The sequence below is a fragment of the Oncorhynchus mykiss genome, chromosome 26, assembly GCF_057628025.1.
Source record: "Oncorhynchus mykiss isolate SJ-2025 chromosome 26, ASM5762802v1, whole genome shotgun sequence".
In the NCBI taxonomy this organism is placed as follows: Eukaryota; Metazoa; Chordata; class Actinopteri; order Salmoniformes; family Salmonidae; genus Oncorhynchus; species Oncorhynchus mykiss.
Window position 1 is genome coordinate 7,452,397 of NC_143047.1, and position 25,645 is coordinate 7,478,041.

At 42.8% G+C, this 25,645-nt stretch overlaps 1 protein-coding gene across 6 annotated transcripts in view; it reads left to right on the forward strand.

Moving 5' to 3' along the window:
• The window catches only part of LOC110506293 (tetraspanin-4), a 116,066-nt gene that overhangs the window by 68,678 nt on the left and 21,743 nt on the right, over positions 1–25,645 (forward strand). For all 6 annotated transcript variants that reach the window (XM_021585758.3, XM_090221789.1, XM_021585759.3 and 3 more), the window contains 2 exons: positions 7,541–7,732; positions 20,266–20,340. In XM_021585758.3, the coding sequence (XP_021441433.1) occupies positions 7,541–7,732; positions 20,266–20,340 (267 nt within the window). The remainder of the gene's footprint in view (positions 1–7,540; positions 7,733–20,265; positions 20,341–25,645) is intronic.

Here is a 25,645-nt window from a genome sequence, read left to right on the forward strand (position 1 = left end):
TGGGAGTTCCATAGGGCGGCGCACAGTTGGCCCAGCGTCGTCCGGGTTTGGCCAGGATAGGCCGTCATTGCAAATAAGAATTTGTTCTTCATTGACTTGCCTAGTTAAAGGTTACATTACATTTCATAAAATTCAAACCTCAGACCATCAGGCTGCTGAATAGTCATCTACCCTCCCCCTGCTACTCCCCCCCCATGTACATCCCCCACTATTCCCCCCAATGGACATCCCCCCCCCACACACACCCTCAATTCTCACTTACAACAACAGAAAAAGACCTTGTGAAGATGCTAGAGGAAACCGGTACAAAAGTATCTACAGTGGGGCAAAAAAATATTTAGTCAGCCACCAATTGTGCAAGTTCTCCCACTTAAAAAGATGAGAGAAGCCTGTAATTTTCATCATGGGTACGTACACTTCAACTATGACAGACAAAATGAGAAAAAAAATCCAGAAATCACATTGTAGGGTTTTTTATGAATTTATTTGCAAATAATGGTGGAAAATAAGTTTGATGAAACAAAAATATAACTATTTGGCCTTAATGACCATCATTATGTTTGGAGGAAACAAGGGGAAGCTTGCAAGCCGAAGAACACCATCCCAACCGTGAAGCACATTATCATGTTGTGGGGGTGCTTTGCTGAAGGAGAGCCTGGTGCACTTCACAAAATAGATGGCGTCATGAGGGAGGAAAATTGTGGATATGTTGAAGCAAGACATCAGTTAGGAAGTTAAAGCTTGATAACAAATGGATCTTCCAAATGGACAATGGCCCCAAGCATACTTCCAAAGTTGTGGCAACATGGCTTAAGGACAACAAGGTCAAGGTATTGGAGTGGCCAACACAAAGCTCTGACTTCAACCCTATAGAACATTTGTGGGCAGAACTGAAAAAGTGTGTGCGAGCAAGGAGGCCTACAAACCTGACTCAGTTACACCAGCTCTGTCAGGGGGGAATAAATGATTCCCTCTACTATTATTCTGACATTTCACATTCTTAAAATAAAGTGGTGATCCTAACTGACCTAAGACTAGGTTTAAATGACAGGAATTGTGAAAAACTGAGTTTAAATGTATTTGATTAAGGTGTATGTAAACTTCTGACTTCAATTGTATTTGGTCATCACTGCCACAGTTACTATTAAGTATATAGTGCTATTTCTATTGTTGTGTATGACCATTTTCATTATTTTATTTCACTAGTCCTGCATGTTGGAGCTCGAAGCCTAAGCTTTTCTCTGTCTGCTGCAATCACACCTGCCACCTTGTGACTATTAAACACTCTCAATCAGTTTCAAACCCCCACTTGGCTATACTTCTGAAAAAGCTATGGTCTCAAGATGCAATGCATCCTCCTCCTCCTGGATTGCGTTCTTGTTAAAGACAAGCGTTTAGATTTAGATTGAATTGGGCCCTCAGTCTTGAACGAACCGCCGACCTGAGTGATAAATTGCATTTTTACGTTCGACCAAGGTCTCAGAACGCTCTACATTGTATGTGAGGTGAATGACCTCCTCCACCGCCAATGTGTAGCCCCCACTGGAATATGGTAATGAGGAGGCTAGCTACCAGCTGAGAGCTCTCTATTCAACATGAAGGGGAAACATTATAGTACTGGGGATGAGAGCATCTTAATATTCAAGACCCTTTAGCTTTTCAAGACAGTACTAGGGGGATGTAAGCAAGCTCACTAGCACTACCAGGAGGTGTTCAAGAGCTCCACTGGCTCTCAGGCTGTGTTTTCATCAGATGATCTCCTGTGTGCCTCCATTTTTTTTAATTTTTTTTTGGGGGGGGGGGGGGTATTAATATTATAGAGTATTATTTTTATGAACCTTGGCTCTACTCTACAGGGAGATTACTGTATATTGCTTTGCATCGGCTGCAGAGTCCATATAGTCATTGTTTTTTGTTTAAAACATTAAAATGCTGAGAGCTTTACTGGCTTTGCTTTCTTCTGGCATAAATTACCACCACACTTTTACATTTTTTATGACGACACCAAATCACATCCTGAAACACGTGCTCCTTTGGTGCTTTCTTACATTGCTTGAGAATAGGAGTGTCTCAATTCCAATATCTGAGACCTGGATTTAAATGGCAGATTTACCCACTAGCACAACAAACCATAGATGCAGACTTGAAAGCATTTTCCCTTTATCTATTCTAACTCCCACATATACAAGCAGATTGTGGGAGATGTCACAGAGCGGAGGGCAACATTTGACAGATAATACAGCATTACTGTGGGGACTCCTGGATAGAGATCTATAACACAACATCTGGAGGATAGAGATGATGTTATGATTACTGATATGTAAGAAGATACAAATCAGTAGCCTGGTCCCAGATCCGATTGTGCGGTCTTGCCAACTTCTATGGTGATTGTCATATCATTGTCAGATTTAGGAAGAGGCTAAAAAAACAGTTTGTTTGGCCCAAGTTTTAGCTATAGACACCAGAAGGCCTCGGAGCGAGTCAGCTCCCTCTTCCAACCCACTTAACAAAGAATGAACAATCTGCTCACTCACTCACTAATCATTTTGGTGTTGGTGTTGAACCAACTCACTGCTGGTGAGAGATTCAATAGGATGAGTCCCTTACTGATTTGATAAATTTGTCCAATTAATCACCGGTAATTATGCAGAAGTTCTCCATAATTACATTTGCAATATTTTCCATGCCGAATAAACAATTAGTTTTAATACACATCTAAATCCGATTATAAGTGTACTGGGTTTCTGTTGAAGTTCCAGGACTGCTGAGATGTAGCCTATAGCCTTTAAGTATGGTGAATTGTTCTTAGCTGCTGACAAGAAACGACTTCCGGTGATCAACAACTTTGACGTTTCATCAAGTTCAGATTGAACCTGATGATGCGGGATGCAACCTGTCCAGAATTGAATAGTCAATAAAAACCTTGATGTCATCTCGCAAGGAGGCCTACAAACCTGACTCAGTTACACCAGCTCTGTCAGGGCTTGTTGAAGGCTACCTGAAACATTTTACCCAAGTTAAACAATGTAAAGGCAATGCTACAAAATACTGATTGTGTGTATGTAAACTTCTGACCCACTGGGAATGTGATGAAAGAAATAAAAACTATTATTCTGACATTTCACATTCTTACAATAAAGTGGTGATCCTAACTGACCTAAGACAGGGAATTTTTACTTGGATTAAATGTCAGGAATTGTGAAAAACGGAGTTTAAATGTTTTTGACTAAGGTGTATGTAAACTTCCGACTTCAACTGTATCTCCCTCACTAACTTGAAGCGTCAGCTGTCAGAACAGCTTACCGATCGCTGCAGCTGTACACAGCCCATCTGTAAATAGTCCATCCAACTACCTACTTCTTCCCCATATTTGTTTTTCTGCTCTTTTGCACACCAGTATTTCTACTTGCACATCCTCATCTGCACATATATCACTCCAGTGTAAATTGCTAAATTGTAATTACTTCGCCACTATTGGCCTATTTATTGCCTTACCTCCTTACTTCATTTGCACTCACTGATTTTTCTATTGTGTTATTGATTGTATGTTTACCTTTCCCATCTGTACCTCTGTGTTGTTTTTGTCGCACTGCTTTGCTTTATTTTGGCCAGGTCGCAGTTGTTAATGAGAACTTGTTCTCAACTAGCCTACCTGGTTAAATAAAGATGACATTTAAAAAAATGTTTTAGGGAAGACCCAGATGCAAACAAAAGTGTATTACTAGAACAGGGGGCAGGCAAAATGACAGGGCAAGCAAAACGACAGGTCAAGGGCAGGCAGAGGTCAGTAATCGAGTGTGGTGTGTCAAGGTACAGGATGGCAGGTAGAATGGTCAAAAACAGGAACTATAGAAAAGACAGGAGGCAGCGGAAAACCACTGGTAGACTTAACAAACAAAACAAACTGGCAACAGACAAACAGAGAACACAGGTATAAATACATTGGGGATAATGAGGGGAGATGGGAGACACCTGGTGGGGGGTGGAGACAAGCACAAAGGCAGGTGAAACAGATCAGGGTGTGACAATTTCTACACCACTAAGACATAGACTGGCAGATTATATTCCAGGCAATAAAATAACCAGTTGAAAGTAATTTTGTGTTGTGTTCATGATGCCATGCCCTTATCAAAACTTGAGTTGGCACAGCTCATCTGCTGGCTAAAATATGTCATAATGAAGGTTTCATCATTATACTTTCTGTCAAGCATGTGCTTTTCAATTTAAAAGATGGTAGGCTACATTGACATTGTTTGGAAATAGATATAGAACTGCCATCGTTTACTTTTGATAGTTACTTTTTTGTTGCTTTTTCCCATTTTACCACAAGGACATCAGACATCATAACACTGTCGTCAGCAGACCAATTTAACAAAAGTAAGTGCTCAAGTATAACCAACACACTGTATTATACTCATCTATTGAAAGGGACGGCAGTCTGGCTTCACAATGAATAGACTAGAGCCTTGGAGAGTTTTCTTTTTCTCAGCAAATAAACTCTTAAAAGGATTACGGCACTGAGGTTGCATCGCAAATGGCACCCTGTTCCCTATGTAGTGCACTACTTTTGACCTGGTCACATAGAGCACTGGTCAAAAGTAGTGCACTATATAGGGAATAGGGTGCCATTTGGGATACAAGACGTGTCTCACATAGAACACCATGGATTCATGAACCATGAAAAGAGGGAAGTGTAGTCTCAAGGAGGGCAGACGGGAGTTCTTCGAAGACTCCCGAGATAAGGAAATTATCAACCCTGTGGCGCTGACTGGCGTTCTGATCTGTACATCTCTCTAGTCTCTCCGTCACAGTTCAGGGTTAGAGGGCAGCCCACATACTGTAGATGTCAGTATGAGGCCCTCTCAGCAAAAGCATGTTATGGAGATGTTGTACTAACTGAGGCACAGAACATGCGATATTTTAAGTAGATTAATTAGGGACGATTTTAAGTTTTTTTTTTTCATAACAATCGGTAATCTGCATTTTTGGACACCGATTGTGGCCAATTTCTTTTTACATTTTAATATTATTTTTAAAAAATCTATTTTTAACTAGGCAAGTCAGTTAAGAACAGATTCTTATTTTCAATGACGGCCTAGGAATGGTGGGTTCGGGGGCAGAACGACAGATTTTTACCTTGTCAGCTCGGCGATTCAATCTTACAACCGTCCGGTTACTAGTCCAACGCTCTAACCACCTGCCTTACATTGCACTCCATGAGGAGCCTGTGTGGCAGACTGACTACCTGTTACGCGAGTGCAGCAAGAAGCCAAGGTAAATTGCTAGCTAGCATTAAACTTATCTCATAAAAAAACAATCAACCTTAACACAATCACTTCATTAACTACACATGGTTGATGATATTACTTGTTTATCTAGCGTGTCCTGCATTGCATATAATCGATGCGGTGCCTGTTAATTTCTCATTGAATCACAGCCTACTTCTCCAAACGGGTGATGATTTAACAAGCGTATTTGTGAAACTAGCACTATCGTTGCACCAATGTGTACCTAACCATAAACATCAATGCCTTTCTTTAAAATCAATACACAAGTATATATTTTTAAACCTGCATATTTAGTTAATATTGCCTGCTAACATGACTTTCTTTTAACTGGGGAAATTGTGTCACTTCTCTTGCGTTCCGTGCAAGCAGTCAGGGTATAGGCAGCAGTTTGGGCCACCTGGCTCGTTGTGAACTGTGTGAAGACCATTTCTTCCTAACAAAGACCGTAATTCATTTGCCAGAATTGTACATAATTATGACATAACATTGAAGGTTGTACAATGTAACAGCAATATTTATTTCCATATTTCACAAAGAATAAATGTTTTGTTTTCGAAATGATAGTTTCCGGGTTTGACCATATTAATGACCTAAGGCTCGTATTTCTGTGTGTTATTATGTTATAATTAAGTCTATGATTTGATATTTGATAGAGCAGTCTGACTGAGCGGTGGTAGGCAGCAGCAGGCTCGTAAGCATTCATTCAAACAGCACTTTCGTGGATTTGCCTGCAGCTCTTCGCAATGTATGACTTCAAGCCTATCAACTCCCGAGATTAGGCTGGTGTAACTGATGTGAAATGGCTAGCTAGTTAGCGGGGTGCGCGCTAATAGCGTTTCAAACGTCACTCGCTCTGAGACCTTGAAGTAGTTGCTCTGCAAGGGCCGTGGCTTTTATGGCGCGATGGGTAATGATGCTTCGAGGGTGGCTGTTTTCGATGTGTTCCTGGTTTCAGCCCAGGTAGGGGCGAGGAGAGGGACGGAAGCTATACTGTTACACTGGCAATACTAAAGTGCCTATAAGAACATCCACTAGTCAAAGGTATATGAAGTACAAATGGTATAGAGATAAATAATCCTATAATTCCTATAATAACTACAACCTAAAACTTCTTACCTTGGAATATTGAAGACTCATGTTAAAAGGAACCACCAGCTTTCATATGTTCTCATGTTCTGAGCAAGGAACTTAAACGTTAGCTTTTTTACATGGCACATACTGCACTTTTACTTTCTTCTCCGACACTTTGTTTTTGTATTATTTAAACCAAATTGAACATGTTTCATTATTTATTTGAGGCTAAATTGATTTTATTGATGTATTATATTAAGTTAAAATAAAAGTGTTCATTCAGTATTGTTGTAATTGTCATTATTACAAATAATAAATAAATTGGCCGATTAATCGGTATCAGCTTTTTTTGGTCGTCCAATAATCGGTATCAGTGTTGAAAAATCGTAATCGGTTGACCTCTAATTTTAAGTATGACATTGTATCGACTGAGGCACAGAGCATGTGGTATGTACGTATATAAAGCGCTATGTGTCAATAAAATAGGGCATTGGAGCATGTATCATATCTGTTTTACCTTGTCATTGTTATTTCATGTACATTACTGCAGTACCCTTGTCTGTCTGTCTGTCTCTGTGTCTATCAATTTCCTTGTCCTCTCTCTCTCTCTCTCTCTCTCTCTCTCTCTCTCTCTCTCTCTCTCTCTCTCTCTCTCTCTCTCTCTCTCATTCCCTTCTGACTTCTCTCTCAGGGGTATGATGATAGGCTTGTATGAGGAGAGACAGCAGTATAATCATCCTCTAATTTCTAGCTGTTCTAGTATTCTGATCATGGTGGAGGGTGATGGATGACTTGCACCAACCTGTCTAAGTGATTGGAGCGGCAGTACACCGTGCTTCAGAGCAGTTTTATTCATGACCTGCCCTACTTTGACCTCGAGCTGATTTAAAACCGATCTGGTGTGGTTGTACAGTTGGGATAGAAGTTAGGGAGAAAAACAATAATCACATATTTAACCACGCAAATCGAGTCTCCCTGTCTTGGTTGAGCATGCCGGGCAATGCATTTCCTGGCATCACCTTGGGATTCGTGTGTGTTGTGTTGTGTGTAAATGTATATGTGTGCACCAAATAATCCCAAAGTATTTTATGTTGTGTGTTTTTTTTTATATGCTACTCACTTTTTCTATTTTGTCTTTCCTTCTTCTTTTGTCTATCTCTATCTCATTCTTTCTCTGACAGTTGGGGGGTTGTGGAATACTGGGCGTGGGGGTATGGCTGTCAGTGACCCAGGGCAACTTTGCCACACTCTCCTCATCCCTCCCATCCCTCTCAGCAGCCAATCTACTCATTGTGGTAGGGACCATCATCATGGTGATTGGTTGCCTCGGCTGTGTCGGAGCTGTCAAAGAAAGTCGTCCGCTGTTGCTGAGCGTGAGTATCTGCCACTCTTGATGACAAAAATACCCTTGATAATTAGTATATAAACATTCACATTTCTGCTGTAAGCATCATGTTATATTCACACTTTTACAATTTAGCAGATGCTTTTATCCAAAGCAACATACAAATGTCAACCTCAACAGACAGTGACACATTGTGTATATTTGTCAAGTCTCAGGAGAAGACCCAGATTCAGACAGTTTTAAAGTAACAAAGTTGTATTACAAAAACAGGGGGCCAGGCAAATGACAGGTCAAGAGCAGGCAGAGGTCAGTAGTCCAGAGCAGAGTCCGAAAAGTACAGAACGGCAGGCAGGCTCAGTGTCAGTAATCCAGGGTGGTGTCACAAGGTACAGAACAACAGGCAGGGTCAGGGCAGGCAGAATGGTCAAAAACCGGGAAAGTTAGAAAACAGGAACTAGAAAAAGACAGGAGCGTGGGAAAAACGCGTGACGAAATTGCAACAGACAGAGAACACAGGTATAAATACACTGTGGATAATGAGGGGAGATACCTGGTGGGGAGTGGAGACGAGCACACAGACGGGTGAAACAGATCAGGGTATGACGACATTCAGTATATGCGGCCGTGCGGGAATCAAACCCACAACCAGCACCATGCTTCAACCCAGTCATTGGAACCACACATTCATAACTCCAAACTCCATCTTCCCATTTAAAAACACTATTTCAAGTCAAAATTGTCTCTGGTTGATAAGAACAAGTCTCACATCGTATAACAAACCATATCATTTTATTTACTTCAAACAACTGTCTGTTAATTTAGCCTTTAAACCTAGGTTTTAAATAAAGTTTATGACACCAGCGCAGCAGGTGGGTCAATTACTGGCCCCATGGGACCGACCATCAAACGTATCGCAGAGCAAAAGCCCATCATTAGTATCAGCCTTGACATTCTTCCAGAACGCCTAGCCGGTTGAACCACTGTGTCGATGTGATTGGAAGACGAAAAGGCTTTTTCGCAGCGACTGACGAATCATCTTGAGCCTTCACATCGATTTCAAAAGAGACAGCTCTAACCCTCTGCTTTCATTACAAAAACAATTAGGGGCTTCCCGAGTGGCGCAGTGGTCTAAGGCACTACATCGCAATGCTAGCTGTGCCACTAGAGATTCTGGGTTCGAGTCCAGGCTCGTCCGCGACCGGGAGACCAATGGGGCAGCGCACAATTGACCCAGTGTCATCAGGATTAGGGGAGGGTTTGGCCGGCAGGGATGTCCTTGTTCCATCGAGCACTAGTGACTCCTGTGGCGGACCGGGTGCAGTGCACGCTGAGTCGGTAGCCAGGTGCACAGTGTGTCCTCCGACACGTTGGTGCAACTTCCGGGTTAAGTGGGCATTGTGTCAAGAAGCAGTGCAGTTTGGCTTGGGTTGGGTTGTATTTCGGAGGCTCTCGACCTTCGACTCTTCCTGATCCGTACGGGAGTTGCAGCGATGAGACAAGACTGTAACTACCAATTGTATACCATGAAATTGGGGAGAAAACAGGGTAAAAAAACAATTAGAGATTTGATAACTGAACTGATCATTGAGGGGAAAATAGATCAAGATTTGACAGTGCTAATTGCTGTGGTGTTTCGTGCCTGATATGTGTTGAAATTCTAAGTAATAAGGTTGAGTGGTAATTTGTAACATGGCAATAACTTACAACAAAAACGTCTTGTACTTGTATTAGTACTTGTATTAGTGAGGTTATGTTTTTTCATGTTTTATTCTATTATCTCCATGAGATTCATTGGAGAATACAAAGCATTTTTCCAATAGCCACACTAGCATATCACAAAAATATGTCATAATGAAGGTTTCATCATTATACTTTCTGTCAAGCATGTGCTTTTCAATTTAAAAGATGGTAGGCTACATTGACATTGTTTGGAAAAATATATAGAACTGCCATCGTTTACTTTTGATAGTTACTTTTTTTGCTGCTTTTGTTAGTTTTCATTTTACCACAAGGACATCAGACATAGCATAACACACATCAGCAGACCAATTTAACAAAAGTAAGTGCTCAAGTATAACCAACACACTTTATTATACTCATCTATTGAAAGGTGACGGCAGCCTGGCCTCACAATGAATAGACTAGAGCCTTGGAGAGTTTTATTTTTCTCAGCAAATAAACTCTTGAAAGGATTACGACACTGAGGCTGCATTGCAAATTGCACCCTGTTCCCTAAATCAAATCAAATGTTATTTGTCACATACACATGGTTAGCAGATGTTAATGCAAGTGTAACGAAATGCTTGTGCTTCTAGTTCCAACCGTGCAGTAATATCTAACAAGTAATCTAACATTTTCACAACAACTACCTTATACACACAAGTGTAAAGGAATGAATAAGAATATGTACATAAAAAGATATGGATGAGCGATGGCTGAACGGCATAGGCAAGATGCAGTAGATGGTATAGAGTACAGTATATACATATGAGAGGAGTAATGTAGGGTATGTAAACATTATATAAAGTGCCATTGTTTAAAGTGGCTGGTGATACATTTATTACATCCAATTTTTTATTATTAAAGTGGCTAGAGATGAGTCAGTATTTTGGTCAGCAGCCACACAGTGTTAGTGATGGCTATTTAACAGTCTGATGACCTTGAGATAGAAGCTGTTTTTCAGTCTCTTGGGCCCCGCTTTGATGCACCTGTACTGACCTCGCCTTCTGGATGATAGCGGAGTGAACAGGCAGTGGCTCAGGTGGTTGTTATCCTTGATGATCTTTTTGGCCTTCCTGTGACATCGGGTGGTGTAGGTGTCCTGGAGGGCAGGTAGTTTGCCCCCGGTGATGTGTTGTGCAGACCTCATTACCCTCTGGAGAGCCTTATGGTTGTGGGCGGAGCAGTTGCCGTACCAGGTGGTGATACAGCCCGACAGGATGCTCTCGATTGTGCACCTGTAAAAGTTTGTGAGTGTTTTTGGTGACAAGCCAAATTTCTTCAGCCTCCTGAGGTTGAAGAGGCGCTGCTGCGCCTTCTTCACCACGCTGTCTGTGTGGGTAGACCATTTCAGTTTGTCCGTGATGTGTATGCTGAGGAACTTAAAACTTTCCACCTTCTCCACTACTGTCCCATCGATGTGGATAGGGGGCTGCTCCCTCTGCTGTTTCCTGAAGTCCACGATCATCTCCTTTGTTTTGTTCACATTGAGTGTGAGGATAACTTGATGATTGAGTTGGAGGCGTGCATGGCCACGCAGTCATGGGTGAACAGGGAGTACAGGAGAGGGCTGGGAGCGCACCCTTGTGGGGCCCCAGTGTTGAGGATCAGCGGGGTGGAGATGTTGTTTCCTAACCTCACCACCTAGGGGCGGCCCGTCAGGAAGTCCAGGACCCAGTCGCACAGGGTGGGGTTGAGACCCAGGGTCTTGAGCTTAATGACGAGTTTGGAGGGTACTATGGTGTTAAATGCTGAGCTGGAGTCGATGAACAGCATTCTTACATAGGTATTCCTCTTGTCCAGATGGGTTAGGGCAGTGTGCAGTGTGATTGCGATTGCGTCGTCTGTAGACCTATTTGGGCGGTAAGCAAATTGGAGTGGGTCTAGGGTGTCGGGTAGGGTGGAGGTGATATGGTCCTTGACTAGTCTCTCAAAGCACTTCATGATGATGGAAGTGAGTGCTACGGGGCGATAGTAATTTAGCTCAGTTACATTTCTTGAGAACAGGAACAATGGTGGCCCCCTTGAAGCATGTGGGCACAGCACACTGGGATAAGGACTGATTGAATATGTCCGTAAATACACCAGCCAGCTGGTCTGCGCATGCTCTGAGGACGCGGCTAGGGATGCCGTCTGGGCCGGCAGTCTTGCGAGGGTTAACACGTTTAAATGTTTTACTGACGTTGGCTGCAGTGAAGGAGAGCCCACAGGCTTTGGTAGAGGGCCGTGTCGGTGGCACTGTATTGACCTCAAAGCGAGCAAAGAAGTTGTTTAGTCTGCCTGGGAGCAAGACATCGTGGTCTGCGACGGGGCTGTTTTTCTTTTTGTGGTCCGTGATTGACTGTAGACCCTGCCACATACCTCTCGTGTCTGAGCCGTTGAATTGCGATTCTACTTTTTCTCTATATTGACGCATAGCTTGTTTGATTGCCTTGCGGAGGGAATAGCTACACTGTTTGTATTCGGTCATGTTTCCGGTCGCCTTGCCCGGATTAAAAGCAGTGGTTCGCGCTTTCAGTTTTGCGCAAATGCTGCCATCAATCCATGGTTTCTGGTTGGGGAAGGTTTTAATAGACGCTGTGGGTACAACATCACCGATGCACTAGCTAATAAACTCGCACACCAAATCAGCATATTCATCAATGTTATTGTCCGACGCTATATGGAACATATCCCAGTCCACGTGGTCGAAGCAATCTTGAAGCTTGGAAATCCGATTGGTCGGACCAGCGTTCAACAGACCTGAGCACGGGCGTTTCCTGTTTTAGTTTCGGTCTATAGGCTTGGAGCAACAAAATGGAGTCATGGTCAAATCTTCCGAAAGGAGGGCGGGGGAGGGCTTTGTATGCATCGCAGAAGTTAGAATAACAATGATCCAGTGTTTTGCCAGCCCGGGTCGCGCATTCAATATGCTGATAAAATTTAGGGAGCCTTGTTTTCAGATTAACGTTGTTAAACTCCCCAGCTACAATAAATGTAGCCTCAGGATATGTGGTTTCCAGTTTCCATAGAGCCCAATGAAGTTATTTCAGGGCCATTGATGTGTCTGCTTTGGGGGGATATACACGACTGTGATTATGATTGACGTGAATTCTCTTGGTAGATAATGCGGTCGGCATTATATTGTAAGGAATTCTAGGTCAGGTGAACAAAAGGACTTGAGTTCCTGTATGATGTTGTTATGTTCACACCACGTCTCGTTAATCATAAGGCATACACCCCCACCCTTCTTCTTACCAGAGAGATGTTTGTTTCTGTCGGATCGATGCATGAAGAAACCAGGTGGCTGTACCAACTCTGATAACGTATCCCGAGTGAGCCATGTTGCTGTGTACCAAAGAATGTTACAATCTCTGATGTCTCTCTGGATGGCAACACCTGCTCATATTTTATCTACCTTGTTGTCAAGAGACTGGACATTGGCAAGTAGTATGCTCGGGAGCGGTGCGCGATGTGCCTGTCTACAGAGCCTGACCAGAAGACCACTCTGTCTGCCCCTTCTGCGACGCCGTTGTTTTGGGTCGCTGGCTGGGATCCAATCCATTGTCCTGGGTGGTGGACCAAACAGAAGATCCGGTTCGGGAAAGTCGTATTCCTGGTCGTAATGTTAGTGAGTTGACGTTGCTCTTATATCCAATAGTTCCTCCCGGCTGTATGTAATAAAACCTAAGATTTCCAGGGGTAACAATGTAAAAAATAACACATAAAAAAACTAAATACTGCATAGTTTCCTAGGAACGCGAAGCGAGGCGGCCATCTCTGTCGGTGCCTGACATGAATGTTTTATCTACAGTGGGGCAAAAAGGTATTTAGTCAGCCACCAATTGTGCAAGTTCTCCCACTTAAAATGATGAGAGAGGCCTGAAATTTTCATCATAGGTACACTTCAACTATGACAGACAAAATGAGGAAATAAATCCAGAAAATCACATTCTAGGATTTTTTATGAATTTATTTGCAAATTATGGTGGAAAATAAGTATTTGGTCAATAACAACAGTTTATCTCAATACTTTGTTATATACCCTTTGTTGGCAATGACAGAGGTCAAACGTTTTCTGTAAGTCTTCACAAGGTTTTCACACACTGTTGCTGGTATTTTGGCCCATTCCTCCATGCAGATCTCCTCTAGAGCAGTGATGTTTTGGGGCTGTTGCTGGGCAACACGGACTTTCAACTCCCTCCAAAGATTTTCTATGGGGTTGAGATCTGGAGACTGGTTAGGCCACTCCAGGAACTTGAAATGCTTCTTACGAAGCCACTCCTTCGTTGCCCGGGCAGTGTGTTTGGGATCATTGTCATGCTGAAAGACCCAGCCATGCTTCATCTTCAATGCCCTTGCTGATGGAAGGAGGTTTTCACTCAAATCTCACGATACATGGCCCCATTCATTCTTTCCTTTACACGGATCAGTCGTCCTGGTCCCTTTGCAGAAAAACATCCCCAAAGCATGATGTTTCCACCCCCATGCTTCACAGTAGGTATGGTGTTCTTTGGATGCAACTCAGCATTCTTTGTCCTCCAAACACGACGAGTTGAATTTTTACCAAAACGTTATATTTTGGTTTCATCTGACCATATGACATTCTCCCAGTCTTCTTCTGGATCATCCAAATGATCTCTATCTCTAGCAAATTTCAGACGGGCCTGGACATGTACTGGCTTAAGCAGGGGGACACGTCTGGCACTGCATGATTTGAGTCGCTGGCGGCGTAGTGTGTTACTGATAGTAGGCTTTGTTAATTTGGTCCCAGCTCTCTGCAGGTCATTCACTAGGCCCCCCCGTGTGGTTCTGGGATTTTTGCTCACCGTTCTTGTGATCATTTTGACCCCACGGGGTGAGATCTTGCGTGGAGCCCCAGATCGAGGGAGGTTATCAGTGGTCTTGTATGTCTTCCATTTCCTAATAATTGCTCCCACAGTTGATTTCTTCAAACCAAGCTGCTTACCTATTGCAGATTCAGTCTTCCCAGCCTGGTGCAGGTCTACAATTTAGTTTCTGGTGTCCTTTGACAGCTCTTTGGTCTTGGCCATAGTGGAGTTTGGAGTGTGACTGTTTGAGGTTGTGGACAGGTGTCTTTTATACTGATAACAAGTTCAAACAGGTGCCATTAATACAGGTAACGAGTGGAGGACAGAGGAGCCTCTTAAAGAAGAAGTTACAGGCCTGTGAGAGCCAGAAATCTTGCTTGTTTGCAGGTGACCAAATACTTATTTTCCACCATAATTTGCAAATAAATTCATAAAAAATTCTACAATGTGATTTTCTGGATATTTTTCTCTCATTTTGTCTGTCATAGTTGAAGTGTACCTATGATAAATTACAGGCCTCTCTCATATTTTTAAGTGGGAGAACTTGCACAATTGGTGGCTGACTAAATACTTTTTTGCCCCACTGTATGTAGTGCACTACGTTTGACCTGGTCACATAGCACTCAAGACAACTGGGAATTCGGAAAAAAAACAGGGTCAAATCATGATGATGTCAGTGATCTTCAGGTCGGAGCTCTAGAAAGAAACCCGAGTTCCCGATTTGCAATTCCGAGATGACCGTTCAAAGCTTATTTTCCCCGTCTGAGTTTTTTTTCCCAGTTTCCAGTTGTCTTGAACTCACTGAAATCTGATTTCCCAGTTCTGAGTTTCCAGTTGTTTTCAGCGCGACAACAAACATGCTGGATTGACACAATGGCCAATTTTTTATGTTTATCCTTTTAAGCCTGGAAAAGAGACTTGGGACCACACACACACTTCACTGAATAGCTGGCTAGTGATTGCTTTGCAATGCTTGCAGTTAGCCACCGATTACTTTCAAACCACACATTGCTGAATTTGTGATTTCCAACTTGTTGTGTGATGTTTATGGCCGATGAGCACCGATACGTTTTATCTATAATTTATTTTCATTAAAAAGGATTTGCAAGTAGATTGTCGACTTAATTCATGATGACTGCTAGCTTGCAACTTAAGATTTCGAAAGTATGACGTTGACATGATCAGTGCAATCAAAGCTGCTATAGATAAAACGTAATTTGACCTGTGGCCAATGACCTTGAGCCTTCTTGGATGTGCACTTCTAATGTAACTATGGCAGCATCCAAGGGGCTTGAATTTTCGAGCTCTACCCTTAGATTGGATGGTGACGTAGTGTCCCCATGAGTAACATAACACTGAGCCAATCACGGTGCAACTAGAGAACATTACCAACCCCTATGCTCCGTATTTTCCGCTGGCTACCCCACCACCACAGAAAGCACTGAGCTAGGCTGAAACACATGCATTTTGGAGCTGCTTTACTCAAGAAAGCACAAAAAAAAGACCATGTTTGTATGCGACTTTATGAACTAAATGTATTTTTAATTTTTTACATTGTTTGCAAACTGATATGTGACACGTATTAATGCCAAAATAGCATGCAAAACAGGCTAGAAAGGTGGGGCTCAAAACAGGCTCTGCCCCACCTGCCCTGAATGATGTGTCACCACTGAGCCTTGCCCTTGTGCACACATTTCAAGTGGTTTGCTTGTATGCATGCATACAGCATGCATATGCATGCTCTGAAGTGGTCTTGTAGGGACAAATTTCAGATCCGATAATACATTTCAGTCCATTTGAACCAGGTCGCTCTAAACTGCGTTCCATTATGGTTAACCTGCAACCAGGGCTCTAAATGACATTTTTCATTGGTAGCACCAGAATATTAGATTTCTTTAATTCATTGAGATACAGCCTATAAGAATTCTAGCTACTTTAAGCACGTTGTTCCCTAGAAAGAAGAAACTATCCACTGGGCACACTGGTTGAATCAACATTGTTTCCACGTCATTGCAATGAAATGACGTGGAATAGATGTTGAATTGAGGTCTGTGCCCAGTGGGTAATATGTGACACTGTAAAGGCATTTGTTTATTATAAAAGCTCAAATTTTTATACGAATACCTGTCATTGATATTACAAAGTTGTTTGTGGAATAATCGGTTTCTGCATTGTGTAAAAGCACTGTTTTCCTATTGAGATGCATTACATTGAAAATTGTGCACTGTCTCTTTAAAAACGTCAGGTTGGTGACGAAGACATGCAAGAGATCTGTAATTTATTCATTGCTATGACCTTTTCCTTTCTGTCTGTGGCCCCAAATGTTTGGAGATACTGGTCATGTTACCAGGTTGTTAGCTAGCTAGCTAGCCAATGAGATGAAATGACTGAACAAAGTGTAAATGACGCGCGAGTAGTTTTAGTAATGCCCAAGACATGGCTAAGGAATGTAAAATGTGGTCTCTGCGATCCATTATAGGTAGATAAAAATATTGTGCCGGGAATATGGGTCGGACCTTTTGACCTAGTTGGGCTATAAGCAAGCCGTTTTCGCTGTAGTAATGGTGCAACCACGACGCTATCGAATCTGCACTCACCTTATTATTACAACAATTGTTATCTGGGAGATTTTTTCCTAGGGGCACAGTGCTCCCAAAATAAAACAGAAAAATATTTTGTTGCATATGGAAACAAATTGGTCGCACTTTAGAGCCCTGCCTCCAGCTAAAAACAACTCACTGCATTAAGTCACAGTCCAGGAGTTAAATCTCCACTAAATCTCTATGGGTGTAAAATGACACGTGCAAGACTGGCCCGAGATCAAAGGTGATGAGCTGGAGGTTGGCTTTTAGTTAGTGCACCAAGGCCAGATTCCGGCCCAATCTTTAAAAACATCACCACATTGCTTTCGCCTAGCCAGTCCTTTCAGATCAGTGGCTACAGAACAAAGCAAAAAGGGGCTGCCATTTGAGAGTAATTTGGGAGCTAGCACAGTTGTAACCTCCCCGCCACCCCAAGTTAGTTCGTTACCGGTCCGACGCAGCTGAATTCCTCAAGGTATTGATTTGGGAGGCACCGTCTAACAGTGGCACGCCTTCAGTTTCTCCCTTGTCCGTCTATCAACAAAGAGCCTCGGTAGCTTTCATGCTGAATGGGAATCACAGAGAGTCGATAAACCCCCTCCCCCGAGATCAATGGCAGACCAGCAGTTTGATTATAGTTCTCCTCATCGCTCTCCCTGACAAGGCATTGATCTCCACTAAACTGGGATATCAGCAAAGCCTGACGAGGGGAGAAACAAGTCATAACATAAATAACAGGGCTGGTTTGGCTACTGTAGTGGGGGGCTTCCCTCACAGCCATGTACATGTGCGCGCACAGTACCAGTCAAAAGTTGACACAGCTACTCATTCCAGGGTTTTTATTTATTTTGACTATTTTCTGTAGACTAATAGTGAAAACAACAAAACTATGAAATAACACATATGGAATCATGTAGTAACCAAAAAAGTGTTAAACAAGTGAAAATATATGAGATTCTTCAAAGTATCCACCCTTTGCCTTGATGACAGCTCTGCACACTCTTGGCATTCTCTCAATCAGCTAGGCTACCTGCCACTCCATTTTCCTTTCCCTCTATGACCCCTTCAGCCTTGTGTTTTTAAAATGATCGTTTTCCCACACGATTGCATAACGGTAATGCAGCATTTCCACAACTCTGTCCCGGGGTCCCTAGTACTACACGGCTGATTGAAATAATCAAAGCTTGATGATTAGTTGATTATTTGAATCAGCTGTGTAGCGCTAGGACAACAAACAAGACGGGGTCCCGAGGACTGAGTTTGGGAGACACTGAAGTAATGCATTAATAAAGCCGGCACACGCAGCCGGTGTGTCTGGAAACAAAGGACAAGCTCATAGAACAGCTTCTTCCTGGTTGAGTCGAGGAGAGAGCAGAGGCAAGGTCTTCACTAAGTCAGCCATTTTTTATATTATAGAGTTGTTTTTTTTTTTTATCCTCCCTGCTTTGGTCTCCCATTCAAACAAGCTCTGCCGAGCAGTCCTTGAAGGCGACGTCCTCCCAAACCTGACGAGGACTGTGAGAACCACTCTAACTAGCTTTTCACACTTAGAAAGGCCTGAAAATGACGCTTTAGCAGTTAGAAAAGACAAATGCACCATACACCACGACTGCAGTAAACCAAAGTATTGTCTTCACAGACTTGTGCGCTGTCACACTCGTTTAGAGATGGATTGGACCAAGGTGCAATGTGGTACAAGTACATCTTTCTTTATTTTAAATGACACCGAAAAACAACAAAATACAAAACGAACGTAAAGTTACATGCAGTGCAGAAAGCAACTTCACACAAACAAGATCCCACAAACTAAAGGTGGAAAAAAGGCTGCCTAAGTATGATCCCCAATCAGAGACAACGATAGACAGCCGCCTCTGATTGGGAACCATACCCGGCCAACAAAGAAATAGAAAAACTAGAATGCCCACCCAAATCACACCCTGACCTAACCAAATAGAGAAATACAAAGTCTCTCTAAGGTCAGGGCGTGACAGTCGCACTCGTAAACTCACACTTTCACTCCCTTGACATTCGAAAACTCGCTGTCATTCCATCACCCTCCCATGTTCTCTCCTTTCCTCTCCGTTTGAGATTAGTCAAGTATTTTTCTGCGAGAGGGACGGAACGATTGCTTTGCGGGGGTAGGATGTATCGGGTGGTAACCTTTTCGAGCGCTCGCGTGAGGCCTGTAGGGGGGAAACAGTTTCTGAGTAATACATCTAATCTAGCAAACGATCAAGAAGGTAGGGTTTGTTGATTTAAAATATGTGAGCATTTCCAAATATGAAAGGCATACAGGTTAGGTTATATATCACGTAAAATATTGGGACAGGACATTTTTTGTTTGTGTTTTGGTTCTGTACTCCAGCACTTTAGATTTGAGATAATCAATGACTATGAGATTAAAGTGCAGACTGGCATCTTTAATTTGAAGGTATTTTCATCCGTACCGAGTGAACCGTTTAGAAATTAAAGCGCTTTTTGCACATAGTCCCTTCATTTTAGGGGACCAAAAGTAATGACAAATTCACTTGTGTATTTAAAGTAGTAAAAAGTGAAGTATTTAGTCCCATATTCATAGCACGCAATGACTACGTCGAGCTTGTGACTCTACAAATTTGTTGGATGCATTTGCTGTTTCGGTTGTGATTTAGATTATTTTGTGCCCAATAGAAATGAATGGTAAATAATGTGTTGTTTCATTTTGGAGTCACATTTGTTGTAAATAAGAATAGAACGTGTTTCTAAACACCTCTACATGAGTGTGGATGCTAACATGATTACGGACAATCCTAAGTGAATAATGATGAGTGGGAAAGTTGCAGATGCACAAATATACACCCAAGACATGTTAACCTCTCACCATTACAATAACAGGGGAAGTTAGCATTATTCGGGGGAGTCACATGATGTAGTCTTTGCGTATTTACTTCAAGTACACATAAGTGAATTTGTCCCAATACTTTTGGTCCCCTAAAATGGGGGTACTATGTACAAAAAGTGCTCTAATTTCTAAACGGTTCAACCGATATGGATGACAATTCCCTCAAATTAAAGCGAACAGTCTGCACTTTAACCTCATAGTCTTTGGATCAATTGAAAGTGCTGGGGTACAGAGCCAAAACAATAATACATGTGTCACTGTCCCAATACATTTGTATCACGGCCCAACCTGTCTCTCTGAGTATTACTGTCCCACTCCTCTCCTTCTCTGTCAGTCATAAATAAATACATATATATTTATATATACATATATATTTATATACAGTATATATATATATATATATAAGGCGGAATGATCCAAAGGGGTTGGATCTCCCATGTATCTTCAACTCACTATTCCTGACACTTTTGTCTCTCCCGCTCTTTGTTTCTCAAGTTAAAGTTCTAATGCACTCTCTCTCCATCTCTCTCTCCTCTCTCTCTCTCTCTCCCTCTCTCTCTCTCCACAGTTCTTCATCCTCCTCCTTCTGATCTTCTTCTTGGAGATTCTGTCCATCACGCTCTTCTTTGTTTACCAAGACCAGGTAAGGCGACGTCTCGCTCTTATTTCTTTTACTGTGGTCGATTCCGGTACAGTTTTTAAGTATCACAGAATAATAACATAATATATATTGATTTAAACTAATCCAATATGCTTTTTTCCCCCCTGTACAATAAGCAAGTCTGATTGAAAGGCAGAGGAGCAATGGCTTTTCAACATAAATCAATCTCTACACATCAGAGCATTTCCGACTTGGGAAGGTATTAATAATGCATTTCGCGCACACAAACACATCCTGCTCCTACATACGCACGCATACGCTGGCACGCACAGACACAGTAATACAATTCACGGCATTCCAAATTCAATCCGTCTAAAGAAGCGTTGCTCCAATGACGGGACACCCTCCAATTTATCGACCACGCCACTCCATTATGCATGACTTGTGGCGTCCTCGCTACCCCGGGGGCCAGGACAAAGGCCGTTGGTGTCTAAAGTCTCTTTCTGTACCTTTTTAGTAAATAATGATCCTATCCTTTTGATATTTTTCTCCACCCTCTTTATTTCCTTTGAGTGTATTACATTTTCCCCCACTCTCGTACTGTGTATAGCCTTTTATCTGTGGTTATGTAATAAAACCCATACAGGCTCTGTTAAATCGGAATCCTCCGCCCCACAGCCATTATAATCCTTTGGTTTGTCTCACTCGCTGTGTAATTCTAGAAGAGTTCCTGGATTGGTAGCATCTTCCTGGGCTCTCAGCCACTACATCCCATCCGTTATGAATGTTAACTTACGTCCGTCCCCACCCTAGTCCCTATGTCTAGCATTCCCCTGTTTCCCTATCCTCCATTCCGTGTCTGAATGATTTTGTTTCAGTTCTTAACTGTTCTACACAAAGCAGTGCAACGAGAAACTGAGTAAACGAGCGGAGCACTGTAAGAGTCAGGCGTACTGTAGATGTACTGTAGGACTTGTTAGGAAGGAAGACAAAGGGGGAATGGTCCTCTAGTGGCTATTTTAAATGGACTCTACGTTGTTCTTGAATAGCAGGGAGTCATTCCACATGTACATAAGAGCTATATGTTAATGTTATTGTTGTGAAGGCTATTTTTTTTTAAAGTGTTTTCCATTCCGAGTACTGGAAGGGAGATGTGTGTGTGCTGGCTTTTATGGCAGCCCAGCACTAACACACATGATTAAGCACGGTCTTGGTGATCAGATGAGTTGGTAAGTGACGTTAACGGTTATGTCAACTTGCGTTATAGCCAAATGTATCAGTTCCCACTGCAAATCTGTTACATTAAAACAGCGTACAGTATGTTGTTGCCTTTTTCAGAAATATTCAACCTACCAGCAACATTGATTCAACATGATTGAGAAGGTACGAAATAACGAGGAAACTCTGCCCAGAGAGCTGATTCTCTGATCCCTCATCAGTATTCTGTTGCCGGGTCTCATCCCCACAACTCTGCTGCTCCACTGATGGCCTGGAACACTCCCAGCTGTCTCATCACCACATCACCCCGTGGCACCTAATGCCAGCCTACAGCTGCCAACCTTGCCATCTTTGACTGACTTCAATCCCTGTAACTCCAGGCAGTCATGCCAGTACCACCTAGTCCAGTGTTTCCCAATCGAATTGTTTGTTCCCAATTGTTTTTGCCCTAGCATTACACACCTGATTCAAATAATCAACTTATCATCAAGCTTTTTTGATTATTTATTTGTTTATTTTTTTATTTTATTTATTTTTTACCCCTTTTTCTCCCCAATTTCGTGGTATCCAATTGTTGTAGTAGCTACTATCTTGTCTCATTGCTACAACTCCCGTACGGGAGAGATGAAGGTTGAATGTCATGCGTCCTCCGATACACAACCCAACCAGCCGTACTGCTTCTTAACACAGCGCTCATCCAACCCGAAAGCCAGCCGCACCAATGTGTCGGAGGCCCACCTGGCAACCGGAGGCGCACTGCGCCCGGCCCGCCACAGGAGTCGCTGGTGCGCGATGAGACAAGGAGATCCCTACCGACCAATCCCTCCCTAACCCGGACGACACTAGGCCAATTGTGCGTCGCCCCACGGACCTCCCGGTCGCGGCCGGTTACGACTGAGCCTGGGCGCGAACCCAGGGACTCTGATGGCACAGCTGGCGCTGCAGTACAGCGCCCTTAACCACTGCGCCACCCGGGAGGCCCCTTTTGATTATTTTAATCAGGTGTGTAGTGCTAGCTTTGGGGAAAAAACGAAAATGTGCTCCCCTCAGGGGTCCCCAAGACCAGGATCGAGAAACGCTAACCTAGTCTCATCACCAGCTAGTCACATAACCACCTAATCAAATAGGGTCACTAAAAAACAATTACGGCAGCCAGGCAGGGTTTCCTTTCCAACTAGGAAACCCTGTCAGTCAAACCAATTAAGTTACTGTAGGAAAAGGGTGATCCGTCCGGTGTCCATAAACACGTCTGTTTCTCAAACTAGACACTAGTTCAAGATGGCGGCAGGGCAGCTTTGCCGAGCGTGTTGTGTCACACTGTTTGTTTGTTTGTTTCAAGTGTTACAAGTTTTTAATTACTTAGCACAACCATTATAGGCTGCATTAAACAACAGGCAGAATCTCAAATCCTACAGGATCAAAGCAATTAAGGCGTTAAATTGACATCTGCTGTTTTCTACATGAGGAGATAAAGCCGGTGTGGTGCCCTCCCTGAAAGCCGAGAGAGGATACATCTGTGCTGTGACTGATGGTCTCGACATGTTGAGCCGACTAGCCTTGGACACTCCTCGACGGTCAGGTGTTTATCGGTGTTTCGACATTCTACCGGAGTCTCCTGGGCTTCCTAGCCCAGTATACCCCTGCCGGGTGGACTAGCAACCAGTGATTAGCTGGTCTACTGGGCCCGCTCTGCCTCACTGTGCGGTAGCCTACTGCTAGGTGATTGGGTGCATTGACCAGACCCACACACTGGGCAAAATCCCCTGTCAGTACATTCCTGCAGCGGTTGTTGAACGCGCTGACCGCTCTAACTAAGGCAACAACGCTCAAAAACAAATCTCATCTCCCTAACCCAGAGATACCTCTAAACCCTACTTTGACTGATAGTATAGCAGCTTTTATCTTTCAGAGGGATCAGATTGTGTTACCATTTGACTCTTACTGTGACAGGCACATAAAACCTTCTCATCTACAGGGTTTGGTCTGGCTAGAAACTGTTTGCTGTATCAGATGACTGTAGTTTGGATTATTTTAAATCATCTGAGTGCAGAGAGATTTTAGGAAGAAACAAATTGAGGTGTTTTATTATTCTTCTGCTTTTGGTGTCAGGAAACATTCACCCAAACCCAGGCCCATTGGCTATGGATCAGGAAACATTCACCCAAACCCAGGCCCATTGGCTATGGATCAGGAAACATTCACCCAAACCCAGGCCCATTGGCTATGGATCAGGAAACATTCACCCAAACCCAGGCCCATTGGCTATTGATCAGGAAACATTCACCCAAACCCAGGCCCATTGGCTATGGATCAGGAAACATTCACCCAAACCCAGGCCCATTGGCTATTGATCAGGAAACATTCACCCAAACCCAGGCCCATTGGCTATGGATCAGGAAACATTCACCCAAACCCAGGCCCATTGGCTATGGATCAGGAAACATTCACCCAAACCCAAGCCCATTGGCTATGGATCAGGAAACATTCACCCAAACCCAGGACCATTGGCTATGGATCAGGAAACATTCACCCAAACCCAGGCCCATTGGCTATGGATCAGGAAACATTCACCCAAACCCAGGACCATTGGCTATGGATGAACTTCCCACTCCAAATGATTTTAAAACTAGATCAGGGTTGGGACTGATGCATATTAATGTGAGGAGTTTGATGCTGAAATTGGACATGATAAAAGTCTGGGTTCACACTGCTGACCCAGATGTCTTAGTACTGTCCGAGACCCGGTTTCAGAAATCTGTTCTAAATCAGTCTATAGGCTTGGATGGTTCTAATGTTTAGCGATGTGACCGACAAAGTAATTGGGGGGGGGGGGGGGGGGGTTTAGCCATCTATATTAATGCCATATGTGGTTCTTGAACTAAGGTCTTTATCTAAACCAAAACAGTTTGAGTTTTTAGCATTGAAGCTGCAGTTATCGAAAGCTGTGAACTTAGATTTGATAGGCTGTTATAGACCTCCATCTGCAAAAGTGGATTCTCTGGCTGAACTGATCCGTGGTTGGGGGGGGTGAAATGGTCCTTATGGGCGATTTTAAGTTGGGATTGGTTATCTCCAAACTCTGAGGCCATAAGAGGACTGTGCAATACATTTCATTTTACTCAAATGATGAATGAGGTTACAAGACTCAATCCCAAAGACATCTCTAAGTCAACACGTATTGATGTTATTCTAACAAACAATCTGCATAAATAATCGGCCGTTGGGATTTTCGCTAATGATTTTAAGTGATCATTGTGCAGTTGCTTGCATTAAAGACACCAAAATCCCCAAAGTGCCCTCTCTTTTCATATTCAAACAACATTTTAGGCAGTTCTGTAAGCATGCTTTCCTGCATGAACTTTATGCATATACAACTGGGACAGGATTGCACTTATTCCAGATATCGAAGAGGCATTCTCCTATTTTCATTCTATGTTTTCTACTATCTGTGATAAATATGCCCCTCTCAAAAAGTACCGGGCAAGGGATAGACAATCCCTGGTTTACAGAGTTATCTGATTTGATCCAAAAACAAAATACACAGTGGGCCAAAGCCAGGAAGGGTAATTCCCAGACTGAATGACAGTTATTCAGGGCACTGAGAAATAAGTGCACCTTGTTAATATGGAAATGCAAATCTAGCTTTTATTATGAATATACCAAGGAACAACCTCAATAACCCGACAAAATTATGGAAAACCATTAAATCCATGAATGTTAACACAAACTCCTCTGGACTTCTGCTGAAATTGACCTCAAATTCAATGGATGAGACTAACAAGAATGAACTGCTTGACATGTTTAATGAGCATTTTGCTAAAGCTGGGCATTTATTTGGTAATGAACTCCTTCCGAACATCTCAAATGAGGTTGTGAATGAAACTGCCGCATGCCGGCCGGTCTACGGTTCATTTATTTCATTTTACAGAGATTGAGCTTTCAGGAGTTGTAAAGGAACTCAAATCTAATGATATTAAGAAAGCAGCTGGCCCAGATGAATTAAACCCATCTTTTCTAAAAAACAATAAAATGGTGCAGAGATCATTGCTGCCCCTCTCACTCATATATTACATCTTTAATTGGTGAGTAATACCATTCCAAGAGTCTGGAAAGCAGCCTATGTCACGCC